This window comes from Bison bison, unplaced genomic scaffold (genome assembly GCF_000754665.1).
Source record: "Bison bison bison isolate TAMUID 2011002044 unplaced genomic scaffold, Bison_UMD1.0 scf7180017864465, whole genome shotgun sequence".
NCBI lineage: Eukaryota > Metazoa > Chordata > Mammalia > Artiodactyla > Bovidae > Bison > Bison bison.
This window is the reverse complement of record NW_011495026.1, coordinates 10,091,092-10,113,277: the sequence shown is the minus strand read 5'-3', so window position 1 is coordinate 10,113,277 and position 22,186 is coordinate 10,091,092. Positions and strand designations below refer to the sequence as shown.

Here is a 22,186-nt window from a genome sequence, read left to right as displayed (position 1 = left end):
TTAATAAAAATAAATAATACTGTTGACTGGAGATGATGTCCAAAAAAAGTTCACTCATAAAAAAATCTACTAAAGCAAACCGCTTTTCTGTCTTTACATTTCTGGGTTGACCTAATGGCCACAGCTCACCATTCTGAATATTGCAGATTTCATTTGTGGATTTCAGTTGCAGCCACTTTTGTCATAAATAAAATGACTTTAGTCATTCATTTAAAATTTTATATTAGTCCTTTGACTTTTAACTAAAGGGATATACAAATGTTTGGGCCAATAAACAGTGCACACAAAACTATTTCTATATTGGGTGCCACCATACAACTACAAAAGAGGAAGAACTGGGAAGGAAGATCATAGCTAAATCCCTCCTTCAACAAAACAGAAGTCTCGTGTACTATTTAACACCTATCCAGAACGCAGAGCAGCACAATCATTACAGCTCTCTGATTCAGTATATACCCACTTCTAAAACAAATTTATCACAGCACCGGGCTGAAAAGAGAAAAATCATCAGATCATTTCTGAACGACGCTCCCAATCCCTTGAGATTTTAGATCCACTGGACAAAACTGATTTGGGAGCAGACTGCAGAAGGCACCTCGCCGGGAAGTGGAAGAGCGCGCAGAGCAGCCGCGGTGGAGCGCACAGCTTACCTTGAACTCCTTCTCTATGTTGGCCAGCTTGGCCAGCTCGTTGCTGAGCTCCAGGGCAGTGAGCACAGGGTCCTCGCTAGACAAGGACAGATAAGCTGGACTGGCCAGCCCCTTGTAGGCATTGATCCTTGAGCGCGAGTGGCTGAAAGAGTCGTGCCTCTGCTTTTCCGTGCAGTCCCCGCACTTGCAGAAATAGTCATGCGGCCGCTCGATCCTGGCGCCCTTCATCAGCAGCATATGCACCACCTCGTACTTCTGGCAGTGCGCCGCCAGGATGATGGGGGTGATGTCCGGGGAGAAGCGTGTGCCGTCCTCGTCATAAGCGTAAAAGTCGTCGTCCTGCAGCTCCTGCTCGCAGGGGCTTAGGGTTAGGCGCTTGCTGGCCGCGAACCCGGGGTGGTTGAGGATGGCCTCCACGATGCGCACGTAGCCCTTGCTGATGGCGAGCAGCAGGGCGTCGCCGATGCGTGCCAAGTTCTCCTTCTTGAGCAGCAGCTCGGTCACCTCCAGGTGCTCATTGCCCACCGCCAGCTGCAGCGCGTTCTGGCCCATGTAGTCCACGCAGTTGACATTCAGCGTCTTGGACTCCTCCAGCATCTTGCGCACCACCGGGATGTTGCCATACTCGGCAGCGTCGAGGAAGCGCTCCTCCTCCGCAGTGAGGCTGGTACCCCGGTCGTTGAACATGAAGGCCGGTCCCCGGACGGCTTGGCGCCGGCCCTTCTCCCGCATCACCGTCTTGCGCCTTAGGGATGGGCTTTCCTCCATTGACCTAATCAGCAGCAGCAACAACAACAAAACCCCAGCTGTTGAATATTAGGGCATATTGCTTCTTCCCACATATCGCTCCATTTCTGCAGTACAGGTCTCACACACGGCAGATCTATGGCCTGAGGACAGCTAGGTCAGACGCTAAGACTCGCCTGAAGTTTTACACCTGCACCTAATAAGGGCTGCTGGAACCCAGAAAGCAGAAACCCTTCAGAACAAGAGTTCTTGTTCTACAGAGCAGCCATCACCAACCTTTTTGGCACCAGGGACCTGTTTTGTGGGAGGCAATTTTTCCACCAGGGTGGAGGGGATGGTTTCTGCACATTACATCATATCTATTGTGCACTTTTATTGCTCACCTAATGCCCTGGCTGAGCTGAGCCGAGGTTGGGGTCCCCTGCCATAGAGAATGACATTCATAAGGAATAATAATATAAACGATTTCCAGGTCTCCCTTTGTGACCCTGGTAAAGACAGGACTCATCATACCTGTGGGAATAAAGTTAACTGCTGCTTTAAAAAGTCTTGAAAACAGGGGCAAACAGGTACTTGTCACCAAAGCACTACGCTTGAAGGCTAAAGATATTAAATTTTCAAGAATTAGGCCAGAACAATCCTCCTAAGTCATTGCATATTTTTAACTAAATAAGATCATTGACACACACACACAAAGTCCAGTATTTAGGCCAAGTACTATCTTTCAGGATCTTAGATTTTCTATCTTTTCTATTATGGGTATCCCAACCTACTCCCCCACCCCCCAGAAAACTTAACAAAATTCTTTTTTTTTTTTAACGACACAGACAAGATTTAGCAATTATAAAATGATAATTCAGTCTAGATTTATCCCAAGGACGGAGGAGCCTGGTAGGCTGCAGTCCATGGGGTCACTAAGAGTCAGGCACAACTGAGCGACTTCACTTTGACTTTTCACTTTCATGCTTTGGAGAAGGAAATGGCAACCCACTCCAGTATTCTTCTGGAGAATCCCAGGGACAGAGGAGCCTAGTGGGCTGCCATCTATGGGGTCACACAGAGTCAGACACAACTGAAGCGACTTAGCAGCAGCAGCAGCAGTAACCATAGTTGAATATTTTTATTAAAAATAAAATTTATGCTTAAATTTAAAAAAATCTTCATCCCTTAGTTGACAAAACTTTAAAACATATAAGTACATACTGGCAATCATATTATAATGTTTCAGAAGCTAAATAAATGCCATAAGTTTTTGCGGTTCAGTCCCTAAGTCAACAGTGTCTGACTCTTTGCGACCCCATGGGCACCTCCAGGAGCACACCAGGCTCCTCTGTCCTGGGATTTCCCAGGCAAGAATACTGGAGTGGGTTGACATTTCCTTCTCCATGAGATCTTCCTGACCTAGGGATCGAACCCACATCTCCTGCATTGGCAGGTGGGCTCTTTACCACTGAGCCATGAGGGTAGCCCAAATGCCGTATGTCTGACCACTATTAGTAGGTGTGATGTGTAAGAATAGTGGAGTGAGGTGTGAACTATGTGGTGTGTGTGGGAAACCAGGAGGTTCAAGGCTGGCTTGAGGAGGCCTGTGTTTGTGTGTGGTTTTTGTGCTGTGTGTATGTGCCTTTGTACAATGATAATTTTTAGGTGGACAAGAACTAGGAAATAGCATTCACTGAACTGCATAGAAGAGACATTTGTTTCAAGAACAAACTCTGTAACAAGGTGTTTTTTTTTTAAATCTTAAAAACATTGGCATTGCAAAAAGTTGACATACTCACTTATTACATTAGTGGTACTGACTTCATTAGATCAATATTTTACTATTAAACTGGCACTCTTTAAATGGCTAGAATTTCCATCTTGTATAAATGATGAATTTTGTGCTTACCATTGATAATATATTGACATTATTCATGACTACAGAATATATATGCAGAATATGTTAAGTCTGTGGAATTCCAATCTATCCCAGATGGGTTATCTTTGGGGAAATAAACTCATTATCAAAGTGTCACATCTGACTAGAATGGGGTTTTTTACCTAATGATTGCTACCCACAAAAAGAATCACTCATAAAACCCTACCTTTTGTCCCCAAAGACAGTGATCTGAAAATACCAGAAAGTGTTCTTTCAAAAATTTCTTAGTAGTTTTTTTCTTAGCATCTCTTCTTCTTTTGGAACCTATACCTCCGTTTTGTGCATTTAAGCCAAAATGTGGGGTTTTAATACTATATAACACAAGTCACATGAGTCATTTTGATTTTGTCTTTAAAAGATTCTAACACTGAGTTAAGTGTGAAGTAAGATTTTTCAGCTGGAACAAATTATACTGCTATTTCAAAATAAAAGTACTGACAATACTACTTGTTTTCATTTGTAAATCCACATAAGAAGTGTCTTTTTTAACACCTTTCTTTACAGTATTAAGATATGCTTCATTAATCCAGACTAATAAAATGGTATGAGTCACAATCAATTCCCCCACAATGCATAAACGTGGCCCAAATCTCAGATGGTCTTAACAAAGCATCTCCTCCAGGATGAGAAGTAAAGAAGGGGTAAGGGTGAATGGGAGAGGATGTCTAACTTTAGTAATGCTAACAATAAAATCATTTTGCCAGACATGTTTTTACCTTTAAATCCCCATGTCACGGATTGACTCATCTAGCACCGCAAGGGTACATCAGATAGGGCCTTCCTTCTGGTAAGAGCTTTGGGGAACCACTGACCTAAATCAATTGCCCTACAAGCACCAGGTGCAATTTCCTTCATAGCTGATACAGATGGCTGGTAACATTAGATCGCTATGGACTGAACTGTGTGCCCCTACACATCCACATGTTGAAGCTGTAACCCCCAATGCAGGCTTCCCTGGTGGCTCAGTGTCTGAACCTTCCTGCCAATGCAGGAGATGCAGATTCGATTCCTGAGTTGAGAAGATCCCCTGGATAAGGAAATGTCAACCCACTCCAGTATTCTTGCCTGGGAAATCCCATGGACAGAGGAGCCTGCCAGGCTACCGTCCATGGGGTTGCAAAGAGTTGGACACAACTTAGTGACTGCTGCTGCTAAGTCGCTTCAGTCGTGTCCGATTCTGTGCAACCCCACAGACGGCAGCCCACCAGGCTCCCCCGTCCCTGGGATTCTCCAGGCAAGAACACTGGAGTGGGTTGCCATTTCCTTCTCCAATGCAGGACAGTGAAAAGTGAAAGTGAAGTCGCTCAGTCATGTCCAACTCTTCGAGACCCCATGGACTGCAGCCCACCAGGCTCCTCCGTCCCTGGGATTCTCCAGGCAAGAACACTGGAGTGGGTTGCCATTTCCTTCTCCAATGCAGGACAGTGAAAAGTGAAAGTGAAGTCGCTCAGTCATGTCCAACTCTTCGAGACCCCATGGACTGCAGCCCACCAGGCTCCTCCATCCTTGGGATTTTCCAGGCAAGAGTTCTGGAGTGGGTTGCCATTGCCTTCTCCACAACTTAGTGACTAAACAACAACAAAACCCCCAATATGGTATCTGGAGATTAGGTCTTTGGGAGGTGATCTGGATTAGATAAGGCTATGAACATAGAACCCTCATGGTGGAATCAGTGCCCTAAGGAAACAGAGAGTTTGCTTCTGGCTTCACCGACTCCTTGTGGAGACACAGTTAGATAGCAGCCATCTGCAAGAACCTGACCATACTGGTACCATGATCTCAGACTTCTGGCTTCCAGAACTGTGAGAAAATACATTTGTGTTGTTTAAGCCACCAAGTCTGTGGTACTAAGTTATGACAGCGTAAGCTGACTAAGACACTGACCATGCATCTTAAGGCAAAAAGGGTTTTTTTCATGGTTTATGAAACAAACTTTGGGTTCTTAGTAATTGTCCAAACACTCAAGCAGATAAAAAGTTCTTCCTAAGAGGTATTTTTCCACCCAATGACAATCTTTTTCTCCATTCTATTCAGTGGCAAAAATACAAGCAACACTCAGTTCTCATAACTTTTTCATCCACTCCTCTGATTTATAATGGCGAGACGTGAAGCCTACCTGCCTAAGATTACTTGGAGTACCTATTAAAATTCATATTTCTGGATTCCATTCAAGATGAACTAAATCAGAATCTCCCAGGGGTGGGGCCCTGCAATATGGGTGGAGGTTGGAATATGTATATTAAATGAGCATCCTTTGCAATTCCTATGCACACTGAAGGCTGGAAACTTCCAGTATAAAAACAACAGAGCTATCCTGGATCAGTGACCCCAGACGAGGAGGCCTGTAAACACTTGTCACACTAGTCCTGCCAAAAGCCAAGCTGGAATAACATGTTTGAGCAGTGCCAGGTAAGGGACAACAGCATTACGTTCATTTAGATTCTCTGTCCTATTATTACCACTTAAAACCTGATCTTCCTGTACCAGATCCTTCCTTCCAGTTCTCATTGTCAACTCTAGCCTCTAGGTCTTAAACGCATCATGGCTGGCTAATTACAACAGCTTTCCAGCAGAGACGGCATGAGAGAAGGCGACTAAACTTTACTGAGTACCTGGTGTATGTGCATATTTTTCATGCACCATCATCTTTACTTCTCCTAACATTGCTATGAATCAGGTATTATTCTTCCCCGTTTCATAAATAAGAAAACTCATTAAAGAGTTCAAAAGAAATTGGGTTCAAAAGAAATTGGCCAAGATAATACAGAGAGTAAAATCCAAGACTGGGATCCAACCTGGGGCCTGTCTGACTCCTGTTTTCTCTCTCCTGCTGCTTCTGATTTCCTCTTTGTACCCCAGCCACCCCCAGCAGCTGGTGCTGCTTCAACTCTGCTTTTACCATCACTCTTCTCTTAAAAACAAAACATAAAAACAAACGAGGTCCTCCACCTGGTTTTCCAGGACGTTGACAGCCTGCCCCATGCTCCCTATCCAACCTTCTTTTCCTTGCTCCTCAGATTCATTCTTCACTGTTCTATAAACATGTTATACTGCTTATTTCTGTACTATCAAGGGCAGTAAGCATATTATTCTGCTTATTTTGGTTCTATCAATGGTATTTTTATACCATCAAGGATATTTTTTGAAAAATTAGCAAGGTGCTTTTCTCTTTTGCCTGATCTTTTTACAAGATCTTGGCTCTGGTTAACTCAGGACATCTTGCTTCAGCCTTGGAGGTAAAATGTGGAGTATAGAGTTGGGTGGGTTTAGGGGAAAATAAGATAAACTTAGAGGAAGAGTGCACACAGAGAGAGTAAGATTATGTTTAAGGTTTTTTTTTGCAAGAAAAATGGGATTTTGCGAGCAGAATCTGGGAAAAGGGAAATTGTCTTGAGGAAGGATTTGCTTAGTTCTTTTATGTCTCTAATTAATTCTGACAGAACCTAATCCCTGACTGCTCTCATCATGTAGACAGGATAGTTCTCCCACTTTTAACAGTAAAGCCACGATGCTTACTGTCTTGGGAGAAGAAAGAAATAACAGAAAGGAAGTCAGAGCCAAGATGCGGATCCAATAAAGTGAGGAACCACTGAGGGTAGGGGCGATTCTTGACCGGCTTGTTTGAGCTGGAGATCAGAACAGTCCTGCCTGGTTACGTAGGGCATGGTTTGGGCTTTCTCAAGCCACCCTCAGCTCCCATGTAGTGTGGACCCTGCACTGAGAGCCAGGGAGCCTGCACCAAGACTAGAGATGACTGCTGGTGCTGTAAGACGATGTTGCAGCTGTTAGAGCTCTGTTGCCCCAGGAGCTGAGCTGAAACCACATACGCCAGAGAGCACATCCGGGTGGCAAAGGGGAGTCAGCCAAGATCAAGTCACTGCTACTGATATAGCAGCACCCAAATAGATAATGAACACTGCCTAGAGACCAAAAGAGTCAGAGAATCCCACCCTTTCACCCCTCCAAGGGACACATAAACTCCCCTCCCCCAAAGGCCAGATGAAACTGAGAAGAGCAGGGGAAGGAGTGGCTTTCCAAGAACATGAGCAATCTTACCCAAGTAAACAAACTTACTTTATAGAATCAAACTAAGATGAATGAAACTGGCCTCACAGCATCTCTCCTGAGTGCCCTGAACCAGGGATGGTCATGCGGACCAGAAAGAGACTGCAAGGAGACTGCAGGGAGGAATCCATAAGCAAAGGTCCCTTAGACACCAGCTCACAGCCCAGGAAGACACTGTTCTAGTTGACTACATCCCTGTGATAATGTAGGGCAAGCCCTCCCTTCTTATTAACTTACATAACTGCTTAATTAACTGCTTAATTTATTGATTGCTTAATTAACTTGTTGAATGAGAATACGTGTCTGTTTAGCAAGCAAAAAACAAAACAGAATTTGAAAACCTAATTTAACCCATAGATTGAACATTTTGGTCACGTTCTTTCTCCCCTCATCAGCAGGTGGGATGCTCAGGGGAAAGGCCTGTTCTGCGAGCTACATGGCGCTGCCCATCCAAGTTGTTCTGCTGTCTTGCTCCTGCTACACTTGCCTCTGGGATGTTCCTTTTGTTTCCATCCTGGGCATACTCTTATTTTGGCCCTTTAGCAATTCAAATCCCTCCAATCTTCTGTGGTCCAGCTTGCATCACACCTCTGAAAACAGAGGGTAAAACTTCACAGGATTAATAACTAGAAGACCTGCAAGGTTCTGTCCACTTTGGAACCTTCCTGAAACTATTCTGGACCATTTCAGCCTGACCATTTGTACTACTGCTAATCTGCCCACGCTGCTAAGTCACTTCAGTCGTGTCCAACTCTGTGTGACCCCGTAGACGGCAGCCCACCAGGCTCCCCTGTCCCTGGGATTCTCCAGGCAAGAACACTGGAGTGGGTTGCCATTTCCTTCTCCAATGCATGAAAGTGAAAAGTGAAAGTAAAGTCGCTCAGTCGTGTCTGACTCTTAGCGACCTCATGGACTGCAGCCCACCAGGCTCCTCCGTCCATGGGATTTTCCAGACAAGAGTACTGGAGTGGGTTGTCATTGCCTTCTCCGAATCTGCCCATAAACCTATACATTTTTTTCCCCCCTCTCCTTGATTTTGTCTCCTGTGATATTCATGTACCTTAAGTTTGATTGAAAATAAATGCCCTATACTTCCTAATTTTTTTCACACTTCTTAGCTACCTCTATAGTACCTGATATAGCGCATTATATGTTCAAAAATATTTGTCAGCTGATGCTAATTCTACAGATAAAGTGACTCACTCAGAATGTTAGCTTCTTTTCCTTAAGGTCACTGAAAGAAAGAGAATTAGAAATGAGAGTTCAGAGGTTCTCTCAGTAGTGTCTCTCTACTTTACCATGCTGTCTCTAGGGAACAAGAAAAATGAATAACAAGATGCAAATCAAAATAGCACTATTAAAACACATGCTTAGGAACTTCCCTGGCGGTCCAGTGGTTAAGACTTTGCCTTCCAAAGCAAGGGGTGTGGGTCTGATCCCTGGTTATGGAGTTAAGATCCCATGTGCCTTGTGGCCTAACCCTCTGCACCCCACAAACCCATAAAAACCAGAAACAATATTGTAACAAATTCAATAAAGATTTAAAAAACGGTCTACATTCCCCCAAAAAAAATTCTTAGAAAAATATGTGCTTAGCTTATGTGTTGGAAAACTTTGGTTCTATGAAAACAGTTTCTAAAATGGCTCTTCGGATTGAATCACAAATTCTTTAGCACTCAGCAACAAATGACCACTAGTAAAGAAGTCACCTCAAATCTTTTATTTAAATGATGTTAAGAATTAACCAGCTACTCAATCCATCTAGCAAAGTAAACAGCATCTCCAATGTGAGCTAAAGCAGTAAGAGTAAGGGTCAAATTGCTTTAACTATTTAGTTCACCACGATGAAGAAGAAGAAGGTGCCCACCGGCTAGGTTCCAGTCTGTCCTTCTGTGAAGGACAAAAAAAAAATCAGAAGGAGCCTGGGAAGATAAGTAGTGAGAAAAGCACAGAGGAGGGGGGACAAGTGTTAGAGAGCAAGCACCATGTTAGTTCTCGTATTGGGGATGGTGATAATTGGAAGTAGTAATGAAGGTGGGAAGCAGCAGGCACTGACAAAGGACAAGACAGTCAGAGATGAAAAGTCAAAAAATAGACAAACCCCACAGTCCCCCTGGCACACGGCACCTGTCAGTCAACGCAGCTGCCCCTGGAAACACCTGACAGCTACACTCTATGCCTACATGTGAGTGTGTCTGGAAAAAGGAAAGGGCATCTGACAGCCTCGATAATGTCATCAAAAACAAAACGTTTTGAAAATCTCTTACTCTGTGTATTGAGGAGGCAAAGAAGTAGAGTAGGGGGATGCTCTGAACTTGAGTAGCCTCAAGAGCACCAGCGTGCAAGGCCAGAGGAAAGGGGCCCAGTCAGCTCGACTGTCTCGTGTAGGGGAACCATGCTGTGGGTACTGCCACGTCCCACAGCACCTCCTGCTCAGCCTGCATCTCCCGACACCAAGTGCGGCTCAACAGCACATTGCCCCAGAAGCAACCAAACCAGCAAGATGAGGCACTCCACTTTAGAAACAGGAAAGCACCACTTCCATGTCTAAGGGTTCCCACCCCAGAGAACAGTTAACATGTAGAGATTCCAGCACTTACAAGTCGGGAGAGATATTTGAGTCTCCACAGTAATTAATCCCTTAGAGTTTCTGTTGGCCAGTGTTATCTTCAGAATTCTCCATGTATCATTTTAATAAATCTATTAGACATCTGCTAATTTTGGTACATGTCCTAGGGACTAAGTCGGAGACAAGAAGCTTTGTTGGAGGGAAGCTCCCATCTCTGCTCTTCATCACTTTCCCTGTCCTCTCAGGAAAGCTCCCTGTCCTCTCAAGGGTCACTGACCCTTGAGCAGTCGAGACCAGAAAAGCGAAAAACCATTTAAAAGTGTGCTCCTCCCTCTAACGGTCCACTGGGAACAGGGGTAAGGACCCCTAACTGCTGCCTGCATGAGTTCTTGGTGATTCTTCTTAAACACATGTGCCCCCTAAAACATTCTAGAAGGTAAATACCTTCTAGAACTTAGATGTTCCTATTTCCAGGAACCACATTTTGTGTGTAACTCCACTGACTATTGAGTTGCTTCATGACTGTCTGCTTTCATGCCAGTCTCCTCAACAATAACTGTAACATATTAATGATTCAGGAGAAAAACCGTCTCTGTATTTCTGTAGGCCTGGCTGTTAGTACATGACTGATGAATATGTATCTGTTGGAGACATAGATATATGTGTGCTTAAATCAGTATTTAAGACTGAAGGCTTTGAAAGCGGACATTCTTCAGATTAAAGAATACCCTTGGTCACATGAAATAATGTGTGGAAGCAGTGGTGGAGGGTAATTTGGAGTAATTCTTCTATAAAAAAGAACACTGTGAAAACTTTAACATAAATTAATTATCAGGAATTAAAGTAATATAAACAATCATTCTTCTTTAAAAGCAGATTTCTGCTTAATCACACTTAATTCTTAATTACACTGCAAAAAGTAACTGATGAATCTTATAGCTCTTGATTTCAATCTTACATAAAGTTATGTTTGGTCAGGATAATCTGAGGGCAAACAGAGGATACATCTTAGAATTAATGAGCTCTTATAGTTAATAATTAAGCTTATCTTCAAAACCAAACTCATTAATTAAACTCAATATTTTCTAAGACAAATTTTTATTATTTCAGGAAGATTAGTGACAATGAAATTAGATGTGAAATACAAATTCATTCTATAACTGAACAAGAATTGAGACAATAATGAACTCAATAATAAAATAAAAAACCTCTACTGACCCAAGAGAAGTTCATATTTGTCTATTTATATTAGTCACTATCAATTATATATATATATATAAACCTCTAATGCTATTAAAAACAAAAAGATCTTGTTTTCTACCATTATCATCCATTTCCAAAGTCAAAAGTCTGAGGTTTTTAGATTTTTGCTCCCGTCTCATCACCCTGAGATCTAGTTTTCAACAGAGAATCCATATGCTGCTGCTGCTGCTAAGTCGCTTCAGTCGTGTCCGACTCTGTGTGACCCCATAGACGGCAGCCCACCAGGCTCCCCCATCCCTGGGATTCTCCAGGCAAGAACACTGGAGTGGGTTGCCATTTCCTTCTCCAATGCATGAAAGTGAAAAGTCAAAGTGAAGTCGCTCAGTCATGTCCAACTCTTAGCGACCCCGTGGACTGCAGCCTACCATGCTCCTCCGTCCATGGGATTTTCCAGGCAAAAGTACTGGAGTGGGGTGCCATCACCTTCTCCGGAGAATCCATATACATCACTCCTATTTGACAAAATGTATACAGAAATGCAAAACTGGTGTAAAATATTTAGTACTGTCATGCTCTTTCCTTAACAGGTCATGTACCTGTGGACATTTAATTCTCATTTTTTAAAAAAGGTCTATTCTAGGACTAAATTCATACTGTCACCTATTATTTGAATAGTGCAAAGAAAAGGGAGTTTTCTTGTGAACAGGGACATTTTTTTGACTAGAAAGTATAGACAAATATCCCCAACATAGATGCTAAATTAAAAAAAAAATGCTATAACAATCCTAGTTAGTGTCATAAAGTCACTTCTGAGCCCTTATGCATAAATGTGAAGTTGGCAGCCACAGTTCCCAACTCTGGACCTTCTGTCTGGGGCCAGATTCCTCTGTGTACACCCTCCACAGGCCACTCATCTGGCTCTCCTGCCAGACTGACTCTGTAGTGTTGACTGCCTGATGAGGGCAATCTCAACCAGGAAGTTGAAAGCATTCCTTCCTATCTAGAGCAGAGAGCTCTGCAAAAACAAGTGTTTTCCTCCCATTACATTTCCTGTGAAGTTTTATAAGGAGAAAACATGAACAGACAGACATTTGCTACCCTAGCACACTAATGAAAAATTCCTGAAGTTCTAACCTAGTGTTCAGATGAAGTCCAGGATCCTTTCACTTCCTTGATATTAAGAAAAGAGAACACTATCAGTGATATTTGGCAGGGGGTCAACTGTTCCTTGAGATATTCTTATCTCCTCTCTCCCTGCCCCTGCCCCATTCTAAATTCTCCTACTTAGCTTACAAACTTTCTCCAGTTGATCTGCCATCAGTAGTCAAATTGAAATGATGAATTAATTGAATCTCATAAATGAGTTAATACTTAATTTCCTGTGTTGCTCCTCCTAGGAGTAAATGCATCTCAAATTTCTCTGAGGAAAAGAGAAATGCTTAACCCAAACAAGCCCACAGTGTAAACAATACAGTAAAGGGAACTGGAGATTTCAAAAGGCCAGAGACTGCTGTGAATTCAATGTTAACCTTCGGTTTCAGTTTTTCAACTTGTTTAAGAAGATGCCGGACTAGATGAAATCCTTTTTCACTCAGACATTCTTTTCTTCTTCAAAACACTGTAAGTGTTAGTTGCTCAGTAGTGCCTGACTCTTTGCAACCCCATGGACTGCCGCCCACCAGGCTCCTGTGTCCATGAGATTTTCCAAGCAAGAATACTGCAATGGGTTGCCATTTCTTTCTCCAGGGGATCTTCCCTGACCCAGGATCAAACCCAGGTCTCCTGCGCTGCAGGTAGATAGATTCTTAACCAACTGAGCAAAAACACTGTACATCAGTTAAATTTGGGAAGTGTGGTTCTAAGATGATTTCAGGTGGAGCACTTCAGATGATTGACAAATCACACTATAAAGGTTACTGTCTACTCCATTTGTCTAACAAGATCAGTCATAATTAGTCTTAAAAATTAATTAATCTCCCTTCTTCAATCTTGGTCCTGTTAATAATTCTATCTTCACTTAGGCTTAAAATGAATACCTAAAACACAATTGTAGGGATGTTTGCCTTCAAGAGGATGGAATAAAAGCCTTTCTCACCCCTTCACCTCTTGAAAACTACCCCCCTAAACAACACAGATAACAAAAAACACAAATTTCATCTTCCATGAAATCAGAAGTACTACAATATATGAAAAAGACATATATCAGAAAAATGGTGAGTGATTTGACAGAAAGAAGGAAGGTCCAACCAGAGTGCTTGTAACAAAAAGCAAGCTGGTCCACCCAATACCAGAAAAGACTTGGAAATTAAAGGCAAAAGAAATCCCAGAAGAGACAAGGCAGGAGCCTAAAAGGGAGGAATGAGCTAAAATTTTGTATAAGTGGTACATAGTAACCCTGCCCCTAGATTGCTGACCTCCAACTGATATGATTAAGTGACAATCCTCCCACATCCCCATAAGAAATACAAGATATCAAATCTCTGGAGAAATAGTAACAGAGATTCTCTAAATGTGGAGACACCAGGCCCAGGGGAGGCTAGGACCCAAGAACAGGGGGATCCTTGGCCAGTTCTAGAATATTAACAGCCAGATTTAGTATCTCCTATTCCTTTTTCCCTTGAGAAATTAAAAAAAAAAAGAAATATTTCATCTCTGATACAAGACAGAATGCTATAACAAAGAAATACTCATTAGACAAAAAGAGCTCTTAGAGATTAAAAATATAATAGATAAAATTGAAAAAAAAAAAAAACCAGTGAAAATTAGGAAATATAGTCAAGGAAATATCTCAGAAAGAACAGAAAAGACAATCACTGGAAAACATGGCAGAAGAGATACAAAAACTAGGGGATCAGTTCAGGAGATCTAAAATCCAAATAACAAAAATTCCAGAAAGAAAGAAAAAATATGAAAATAGTGCATAGGAATAATAGAGGGACTAATACAAGAAAACCTCTCCAAACCAAAGGGCATAATATCCAAATACTGAAAGTATTCATTCATCAATGAAGTGTTCACTGAATTAAAAGAGACTTGTATCAAGGCATCGTTTAGACATTTCAGAACAACCCTAATGAACAGCTCAATCTAAATGCTTCCTGAAGAAAAAAAAAAAAGGATTAAAAACGACAAACAAACCAAGTCAGAGGGCTTTAGAAGGGATGTCTCCAGAAAAACACACAGAGACTAAAGGATTTAGCTGAAGAGGAAAGAACAAGGTAGAAAAAATACACCAAGAAAAACAACTATTAGAAAAGAAATGTAATTATACTATACTACTTGACTCTGCAGTGAATAATAATTACACGACCATAATAATGAATTATTAACCACAGATTGTGATAAATCATGTGATGGAGGATGGGGGAGAATAAAAGTTATAAGTGAGTGAAATTTTCACCTGAGAATACTGATGCTATCTAAAACACACGAATAACAAGAATGCGATACTTGAAGGAGTTGTAAGTGTAATGAAACGGAGGGGACAGAAAGAAAAAAGGAAAAAATCCAGGGAACTGTCATGGGCTTGCTGTTGATTTTATAAGCCATTTTTTTTTTTTTAGCATTAAGTTTTAAAACTGTATTCATGCATTACTTTGATATTATACAAAAATAATTTTGGACTTCCTAGGTGGTGCCAGTGGAGATACAAGATATCCCTGGGTCAGGAAGATACCCTGGATAAGGAAGTGGCAACCACTCCAGTTTTTTTGCCTGCAGAATCCCATGGACAGAGGAGCCTGGCTGGCAGTCCATAGGGTCACAAAGAGTCTGACATGTCTGAAGCGAAGTAAGCAAGCAAGCAAAAATAATTTACAAAAAAACAGCAAAATGATTCTATATTGTACATACTAAAATTACTACTCTATGGGATAAACTAAAAATACAACTCAGAATTTCAGATTGTTAAAGGTCTCAAGTCTAATATTCATTGGAAGGACTGATGCTTGAAGCTGAAGCTCCAATACTTTGGCTACGTGATATGAAGAGCCAACTCACCGGAAAAGACGCTGATGCTGGGAAAGATTAAACGTAGGAGATGGGGACCACAGAGAATCTGAGATGGTTGGATGGCATCACTAACTCATTGGACATTAGTTAGAGCAAGCTCCAGGAGATGGTGAAGGACAGGGAAGCCTGGAGTGCTGCAGCTCATGGGGTCACAAAGAGTCGGACATGACTAATCGACTGAACAACAACAAATCTAATGTCGTGCTGTGCTGTTCTTGAATATTATAACTGAAGAGAAACCTGCCTCTTCTTTAACAATGCTAGTCCAACTTTGGTCCTTAAAGTCCAAATTCCTCTCTCTGGAGATTCTCCAGTGACTTGGCAAATCTCTGATTTCCACTGCAGTGGTGGGAAGGACATTCTACTTCTAGTCAGGAACCCGAGCCAACAGGCACAACATTGTTCTCAATCCCACAGCCAAGCTAAGCCTAGATTTAAAGAATGTCACAGCCCAGCACCACAGAAACTAACATTCAAGTAGATAATCCGAGTTACAAGGCATTGTGTGATCATCTTCAGATCTCCTATCAGACAAAGTTGAGCATCACACACTCTTGTATTTTTTAAATCTTCTAATAACTCTGTGGCTTTATTTTACATAATTTTCAAAATAAAAATTGCATATATTTATGGTGTATAATAATAGAATTTGATATACATACACAGTGGGCCCTTGAACAACATGGGTTTGAACTGCGCAGGTCCATTTGTACACATTTTTTTTAAAGTATATTGGAAAACGATTTGGAGATTTGTGACAATTTGAAAAAAACACTCTGCTGAACTCTATCTTGGAAATACTGAAAAAACTAAGAAAAAGTTAGGTATGTCATGAAAGCATAAGATGTATATAAATACTAGTCTGTCCCTTAAGTAGGCATAAGGTGAGTGACATTTAATTACGATATGCTTAAAAAATTAAATAATATACTTTAAATATATTTAATAAAAATAATGTTAGTATTGTTACTGCTTTGTAACTCTGCTTTCAAAGAATTATATTATCATATAGTATGCCCTTGTCTCTCTCCCTTTCTCTCTTCCAGTTGGAGAAACTGCAACAGCCTATCATCACAGGTATGTGGTTTTAAAAAAAAAATCATGTTTCCAATACTGTATTATGAAGATGGTACAGTAATATTGTATGCCATAAAAATTTTGCAATGGTTCATTATTTAGCTGATAGGCTGGGCTACTGTGAAGCAGCCGTATCAATTATATTAGGCTACCCTAAAAGCAATCACATTGCTGCTTCTTTGTTATCAATGCAGGAATAATTACACCTGCAAATAAATATGAATTTTTTCACATTATTTTTTCATTTTTTATATCCAGTGTTAGTAATACATAGAACGTCTACAGTATTTTGTATCATATAAGACAGCACTGTTGTAGGTACTGATAGATGATTAATTTTGTAAACAGACGACATAAGCATACTGTCAGTACATATAGTGCAATACTGTAAATATAAATTTTCCTTATGACTTAAAAAATAATTTATTTTTAATTGAAGTAAAATTGCTTTATAATTATGTGTTTGTTTCTGCCATATAACAACATGAATCAGCCACAGATACACATATGTCCCCTTCCTCTTGAAACTCCCTCCCACCTTCAACCCCATCTCAACTCTCCAGGTTACCACGAAGTGTCAGATTTAAGCTCCCTGGATCATACAGTAAATTTCCACTGGCTATCTAATTTTACATCTGGTAATGTATATGTTTCAATGCTACTCTCTCAATTCGTCCCACCCTTCCCTTCCCCACCTTGTCCACAAGTCTGTTCCCTATGTCTGTGGCTCCATTGCTGCCCTGCAAGTAGGTTTATCGGCACCATCTTTCTATTAATAGATTCCATATATTTGCATTAATATACAATATTAGTCTTTCTCTGATTTATTTCACTCTGCATAATAGGCTCTTTCTTGATAACATCTTATTGCTCTAACTCACTCTACTGAAGAATGCGTTTGTGTGGGTGTTCAATGACTCAGTCATGTCCAACTTTGGTGACCCCATGGGCTGTAGCCCTCCAGACTCCTCTGTCCATGGAATTTTTCAGGCAAGAAATCTAGAGTGGGTTACCCATTTCCTTCTCCAGGGGATCTGGACCCAGGGATTGAACTCGAATCTCCTACATTGTCAGGTAGATTCTTTACCACTGCAGCACCTATTGAAGAATACAATTATATAATAAAAAACATACAAAATATGTGTATTTTGTACACATATACAATGTCTATGTTATCTGCAAGGCTCTGGTCAACAGTAGACTATACTAAGTTTCAGGGGGAGTCAAAAGTTATCCGTGGATTTTAGAATGGGCGGGGGGGGGGCGGGGAGGTGAGGGGCTAGTGCTCCTAACCTCTGTGTTTTTCAAGAGTCAATTGTACAATAGAGAAATGATTACTACAGGCAAGGTAATTAACATCTAGCTCCTCACATAGTTATCTTTGAGGTGTGTATTAATGAGAAACCCTGAAATCTACCCTCTTAGCAAATAGCCAAAATATGAAACAAAGTGTCATAGACTATGAATGGAAAAAGAAACAGTGGTATATATGTATGCAATGCAGTATTATTTCGCCTCAACAAAGGAGATACTGCAATTTATGACATGCGTGAACCTGGAAGACATTAGGGTAAGTGAAATAAGCCAGGCACAGGAAAAAAAAAAAAACCTGCATGACCTCACTTATATGTGGAATCTTAAAAGTCAAATACATAGAAGCAGAGAATTACCAAGGGCTGCAAGGTGGGAAAATTGGGGAGATGTTGGTCAAAGGGTACAAAGTTGCAGTTATGTAGGATGAATAAGACTAGAGACCTTAGGTAGAGTGTGGGGACTGCAGTTAATAATACTCTATAGAATACAAAAACTCTGTTATTGATTTACTAATTAATCTTTAGAAACTGACTTGACTTCACTATGTATCAATTTCCTCATTTGCCAAATGATAAAACCTGCTTTAAAGAGGTATGATTCAAGTTAATTCATATAAATGACAGCATGAGGTATTACATAAATACAAATTACAGCTTTTATTATGACAAATTTTTGGCAGCATGTCTTCAAGAAAAACTAAACAGAATCTTTTCTTCTTTTTTTTTTTTTTTAGTATATTCATCGCAATTTTTTTTTTTTTGGCCTAGCTGCTTACAAGTCTTAGTTCTCAGACCAGAAATTTAACTAAGGCCACAGCAGTGAAAGCACTGAGTCCTAACCACTGGACCACCAAGGAATTCCCCAGAATCCTCTCTTGCAGAAGTTTTTTCTCTTAAAGATAACAGTGCTGAGAAATCTAATGGTTTTGTGCATGTACGGTAAGTGTAAGGGATGAGTCTTCTTACTAAATGTAGACTCACAAAGTTTCTCTCTCTCTCTCTTTTTTTTTTTTTGTTGGCCAAGCTATTCAGCTTTTTCCCCAACTAGGTACCAAACACTGGCCCTTGACAGTAAATCCTAACCACTGGGCCGCTAGGTAATTCCCACAAAGTTTCTCTCTTGATTTACCAAGTGTTTGCCAACTGTGGGTCAATTTTTCCCTTTTCATTTTATTTTTAAACTTTTTATTTTATATTGGAGTATAGCTGATTAACAATAGCTGTGATAGATTCAGGTGGACAACAAAGGGCCTTAGCCTTCCTATTCCTCCCTTTTCTTGAAACTCTTCTCTCTAGGCACCCCTGCTTTTGTGCCACCTGCTGCTTCATCTTATTTCTTTGTCTTTTGCTTGCTACTCTTTTTGCCCCTCTAAACAAAGAAATTTCCCTCAGAAACCTAACTCAGGCTTCCTTTGTTTTTCTCTTTGCACTCCTTTCTTGGGCAATATCATAAATTTACACCACTTGAAAAAAATTCCCATCAGACAGCAGACTCTCAAATTCTCTCAAGCTTTAAACTTGCATTCCTTTCTTCCTGTTTGAAATGTATTTGAAAATTATCTGAAAAGTCAGATCATTTAGTTTCTTTTTTTTCAACAATAACAGCATGATCTTAGTCATCTACATCAAAATCACTAAGTCACCTCTGACCCTGCTTTTTCTTTAAACCCCTCATGGATAGGCAAATTCCCATAGATTCTTTCTGTGTATCCCCCCTTCCTATCTCTCCCCATTCCATCCCACCAGTCCTACACTATCACAGATCCTAATCTCCGTCTGGAAAGCTACAGTAGTTTTCTAAGGTATTTACTCACATTCTGCCAATTGCCACTTCAATCCATTCCCTTCTTAGAGTGACTTGGATCAAGCCTTTGCTGCTCTGAAACAATCAGTGACTCCCTATTGCCTCTCCTTGACATACAAGATCCTATACATTAATGCCCCAAACTAACACATCCAGCTAAATCTCACTGCTCTCTTACACATAATTCACTGTTCCAGTAAAACTTAATATTCCCATAAAATTAATATTCCCTGGACATGCTGGGCACTTTGGAATAGGGGGTGGAGTGGGGTGGGGTGCTTGAATTAACTGCCCACTCTTGCTGCCTCTGAGCTTATTTACCTTTTCAGGCTCATAAAAGGTTTTCTTGATTTCTCCACAATCTTATGTTGTCCATTTCCTCTTGGCACTTGACTCTGCAGAGCTCTCTCCTTGTATGTATGTATTTATGCACTCATTCTACTCTAATAGCATAATTTTTTATGCCCGGCTTCATTTCCACCTCTCCCTTACGATATTTTAAACTCCTTGAGTGCAGTAAAGTTGTCATACTCATCTTTGTGGCTTGCTGTACCTAGTCTGAACTTTGCATATGTAAATGTTTAAGGAATGTCTTCAGATTAAAACTCACAAGAACTGACTTCAAATGCTTTTGAAGTTCATTAAATATTTTTTAAAACTTTGAGACTGAATTAACCATGCAAACAGTATACTACTTGGTCCTAGGTTTGCAAACAGTTAGGAAAAGGGAAGTCTTGGCTTGAATCAATGACTACATCAAGAATTTTATCAAAGGATAATTAAAAAAAAAAAAACTCTTGCTAGTGATACAGCAGATGACACTATTCCCCGAGTCAATCTATTTTAAATTCCCAAATGGAATACTGGAGCCAGGAGCAGTGAAATGAGCAAAAGGGTTATTTCAAGGAATCTTTTTGGTAAAAGTGGGATTCTACCCTCAGCAACCCTCTGACTGTTAAATTCGGCTGTTCTACTCTGCCTACTGAAAATGACCCTGGGGCTTTGATAGACTGGGTATCCTTCTCCAATTCCGTCCTGGGGCTGTGTTCACTGTCTATTAAACTGTGACCATATTCCACTCAAAGTTGGAATAAACAGCTAATCTCTGCTACAAATATCAAGTTAGTCTCTGCTATTACCAAGTGACAGGCCTGGAAAAAAACATGAAGAGCTTGCGGCTCTACCTTCAGAAGGAACGTTTATTAATGCATATCTCCGTCACATGACAGTTTTTTCAGCCGCTTTACAAAGTAAATATACAACATTTACCTGTTGAGTTATGTAAAGTCAGCAGATAGCCAGGAAAGATGTTCTATTATCAGTTAGACAGCAAGTCTACATTAGAATTTGTCCCAGCGCTTTGTGTGATTGACCTTAAGCTTCAAAAAGCAAAGTGTATAATCTTTGCTTCGCCCTACTTTCTCAGATAAGCGCGCTCTTGTGTCCCATTTAGTGTGGATTTAAGACAAGAGAAAAAAAATTAAAGAATCAAGAAAATGAGTTGGGTTCTAAAAACCAGACTGGCAAAAGGGAATACGGACAGTGTCTTAAAACCTTAAGGAGGCGGGAAAGCGAGCTGGCCGGGGCTTTAATCTCAGAGGACCTACCTTCCCTCCATTTCCTGGGCCATTTCCACTCCAGGCTAATCTTCAGCAATAACTGAACCACGTTGGGATGCGTCGCTCATTTAAAATCAGAAACCTTTCCCAGCCACTGAGTTCTCCTTTTAATTAGGCCGGTACAGCTGAGTTAGGAGCGGACACTGACCAGCTCAGCGTTGCACTATCCTGCCGGGTCGAGGTCGCCCCAGAGGCTTCACACCCTAGCTGTATGCAGCTCGCGGGCAGCAGGGGGCGCTGCGGAACCTCCGTCCCTTCCCGGGAGAACCCCTTCCCCGGCCCAAGCGGTTAGTGCCGCCCGCAAAGACTGGACCCAAGGTCTCTACCTATCTGTGCGCTCTTCCTAAAAAAACAGTAAACCCTGCTACACGTCCAAGGTACGTGACAAAAGAAACAGAACATGCACCCTATAAAACTAACCACTCTATTCTTCATCTTCTCTGCGTCTCAGAGAGGCTGTTTCCAAGATTTCGAAATTAAGAAAAGTTGTTCTTGCTCACGCATTAAAGAGCGGACCTCTACCTTCCTTTAAAAAAGGAACAGCTACTGACCCTGAGCTGCCTGGGAACTCCAACCAAGTAGCTCTAAGTCGGTACCCGCGGCGCCCCGCGCTCACTCTCCCCCGGGAGACCCGCCAGGCTTCGGCTCCAGGCTAGCCCCAGCTGTGAATGGAGGGTAGGGGAAAACGGACAGACCTTCCACCCACCTCTGTACCATACACCGTCCGCTCCCTTCTCCCCACTCCCGACGGTCGGGAGCGTCGGAAGGGACTCAGGTTCCCGGGGTGGCTCCACGTTGAACGCCGGGGCCTAAGCACACCGTCCCCTTCTCCGACCTCCCCGGGGGCAGTTCGGGGACCCCGAGGAACATTTTCCGCGAGGCCCCCAGACCACCGGCGGCGGTGCGTGCATCCTCGGTTGGAGGAGAGCGGGCGTCTGCTTACTGGGCAGCGTGTCTGGCGCCCGTTGTTTCCATCCGCGGGGCTGGTCCGTGCGCTGGAGCCGGGACGGAGACCCCGGCCACGCCTTCGGGCGTCCCCGGAGTCCCTCCACAGAGCAGGACCAAGAGGGGAGATACCCCGGCCTAGGTCTACCGCCCACCCGAGTTGCCCGGAATAGGACTGCCACGGAGGGTGGACTTTGGAGGTCCGGGGCACACCGCGGGGCGGCCAGGGGCGCGCCGCGGTGTGCCCCGGACCTCCAAAGTC

General features: G+C 42.0%; 1 protein-coding gene across 2 annotated transcripts in view; it reads right to left on the bottom strand.

The window, feature by feature from the left end:
* The window catches only part of TRPC3 (transient receptor potential cation channel, subfamily C, member 3), a 71,925-nt gene extending 50,142 nt beyond the window's left edge, over window positions 1-21,783 (bottom strand). Inside the window, exons 1-2 of one of the 2 annotated variants that reach the window (XM_010860285.1) lie at window positions 21,686-21,783; window positions 651-1,422 (exon numbers count right to left, since the gene is read on the bottom strand). In XM_010860285.1, the coding sequence (XP_010858587.1) occupies window positions 651-1,422; window positions 21,686-21,696 (783 nt within the window). In that variant the 5' untranslated portion in view covers window positions 21,697-21,783. Of the gene's footprint in view, window positions 1-650; window positions 1,423-20,967; window positions 21,020-21,685 lie in introns of those variants that run through there. The other variant, XM_010860284.1, reaches the window with a different exon arrangement.
* Window positions 21,784-22,186: the final 403 nt, after the last annotated feature.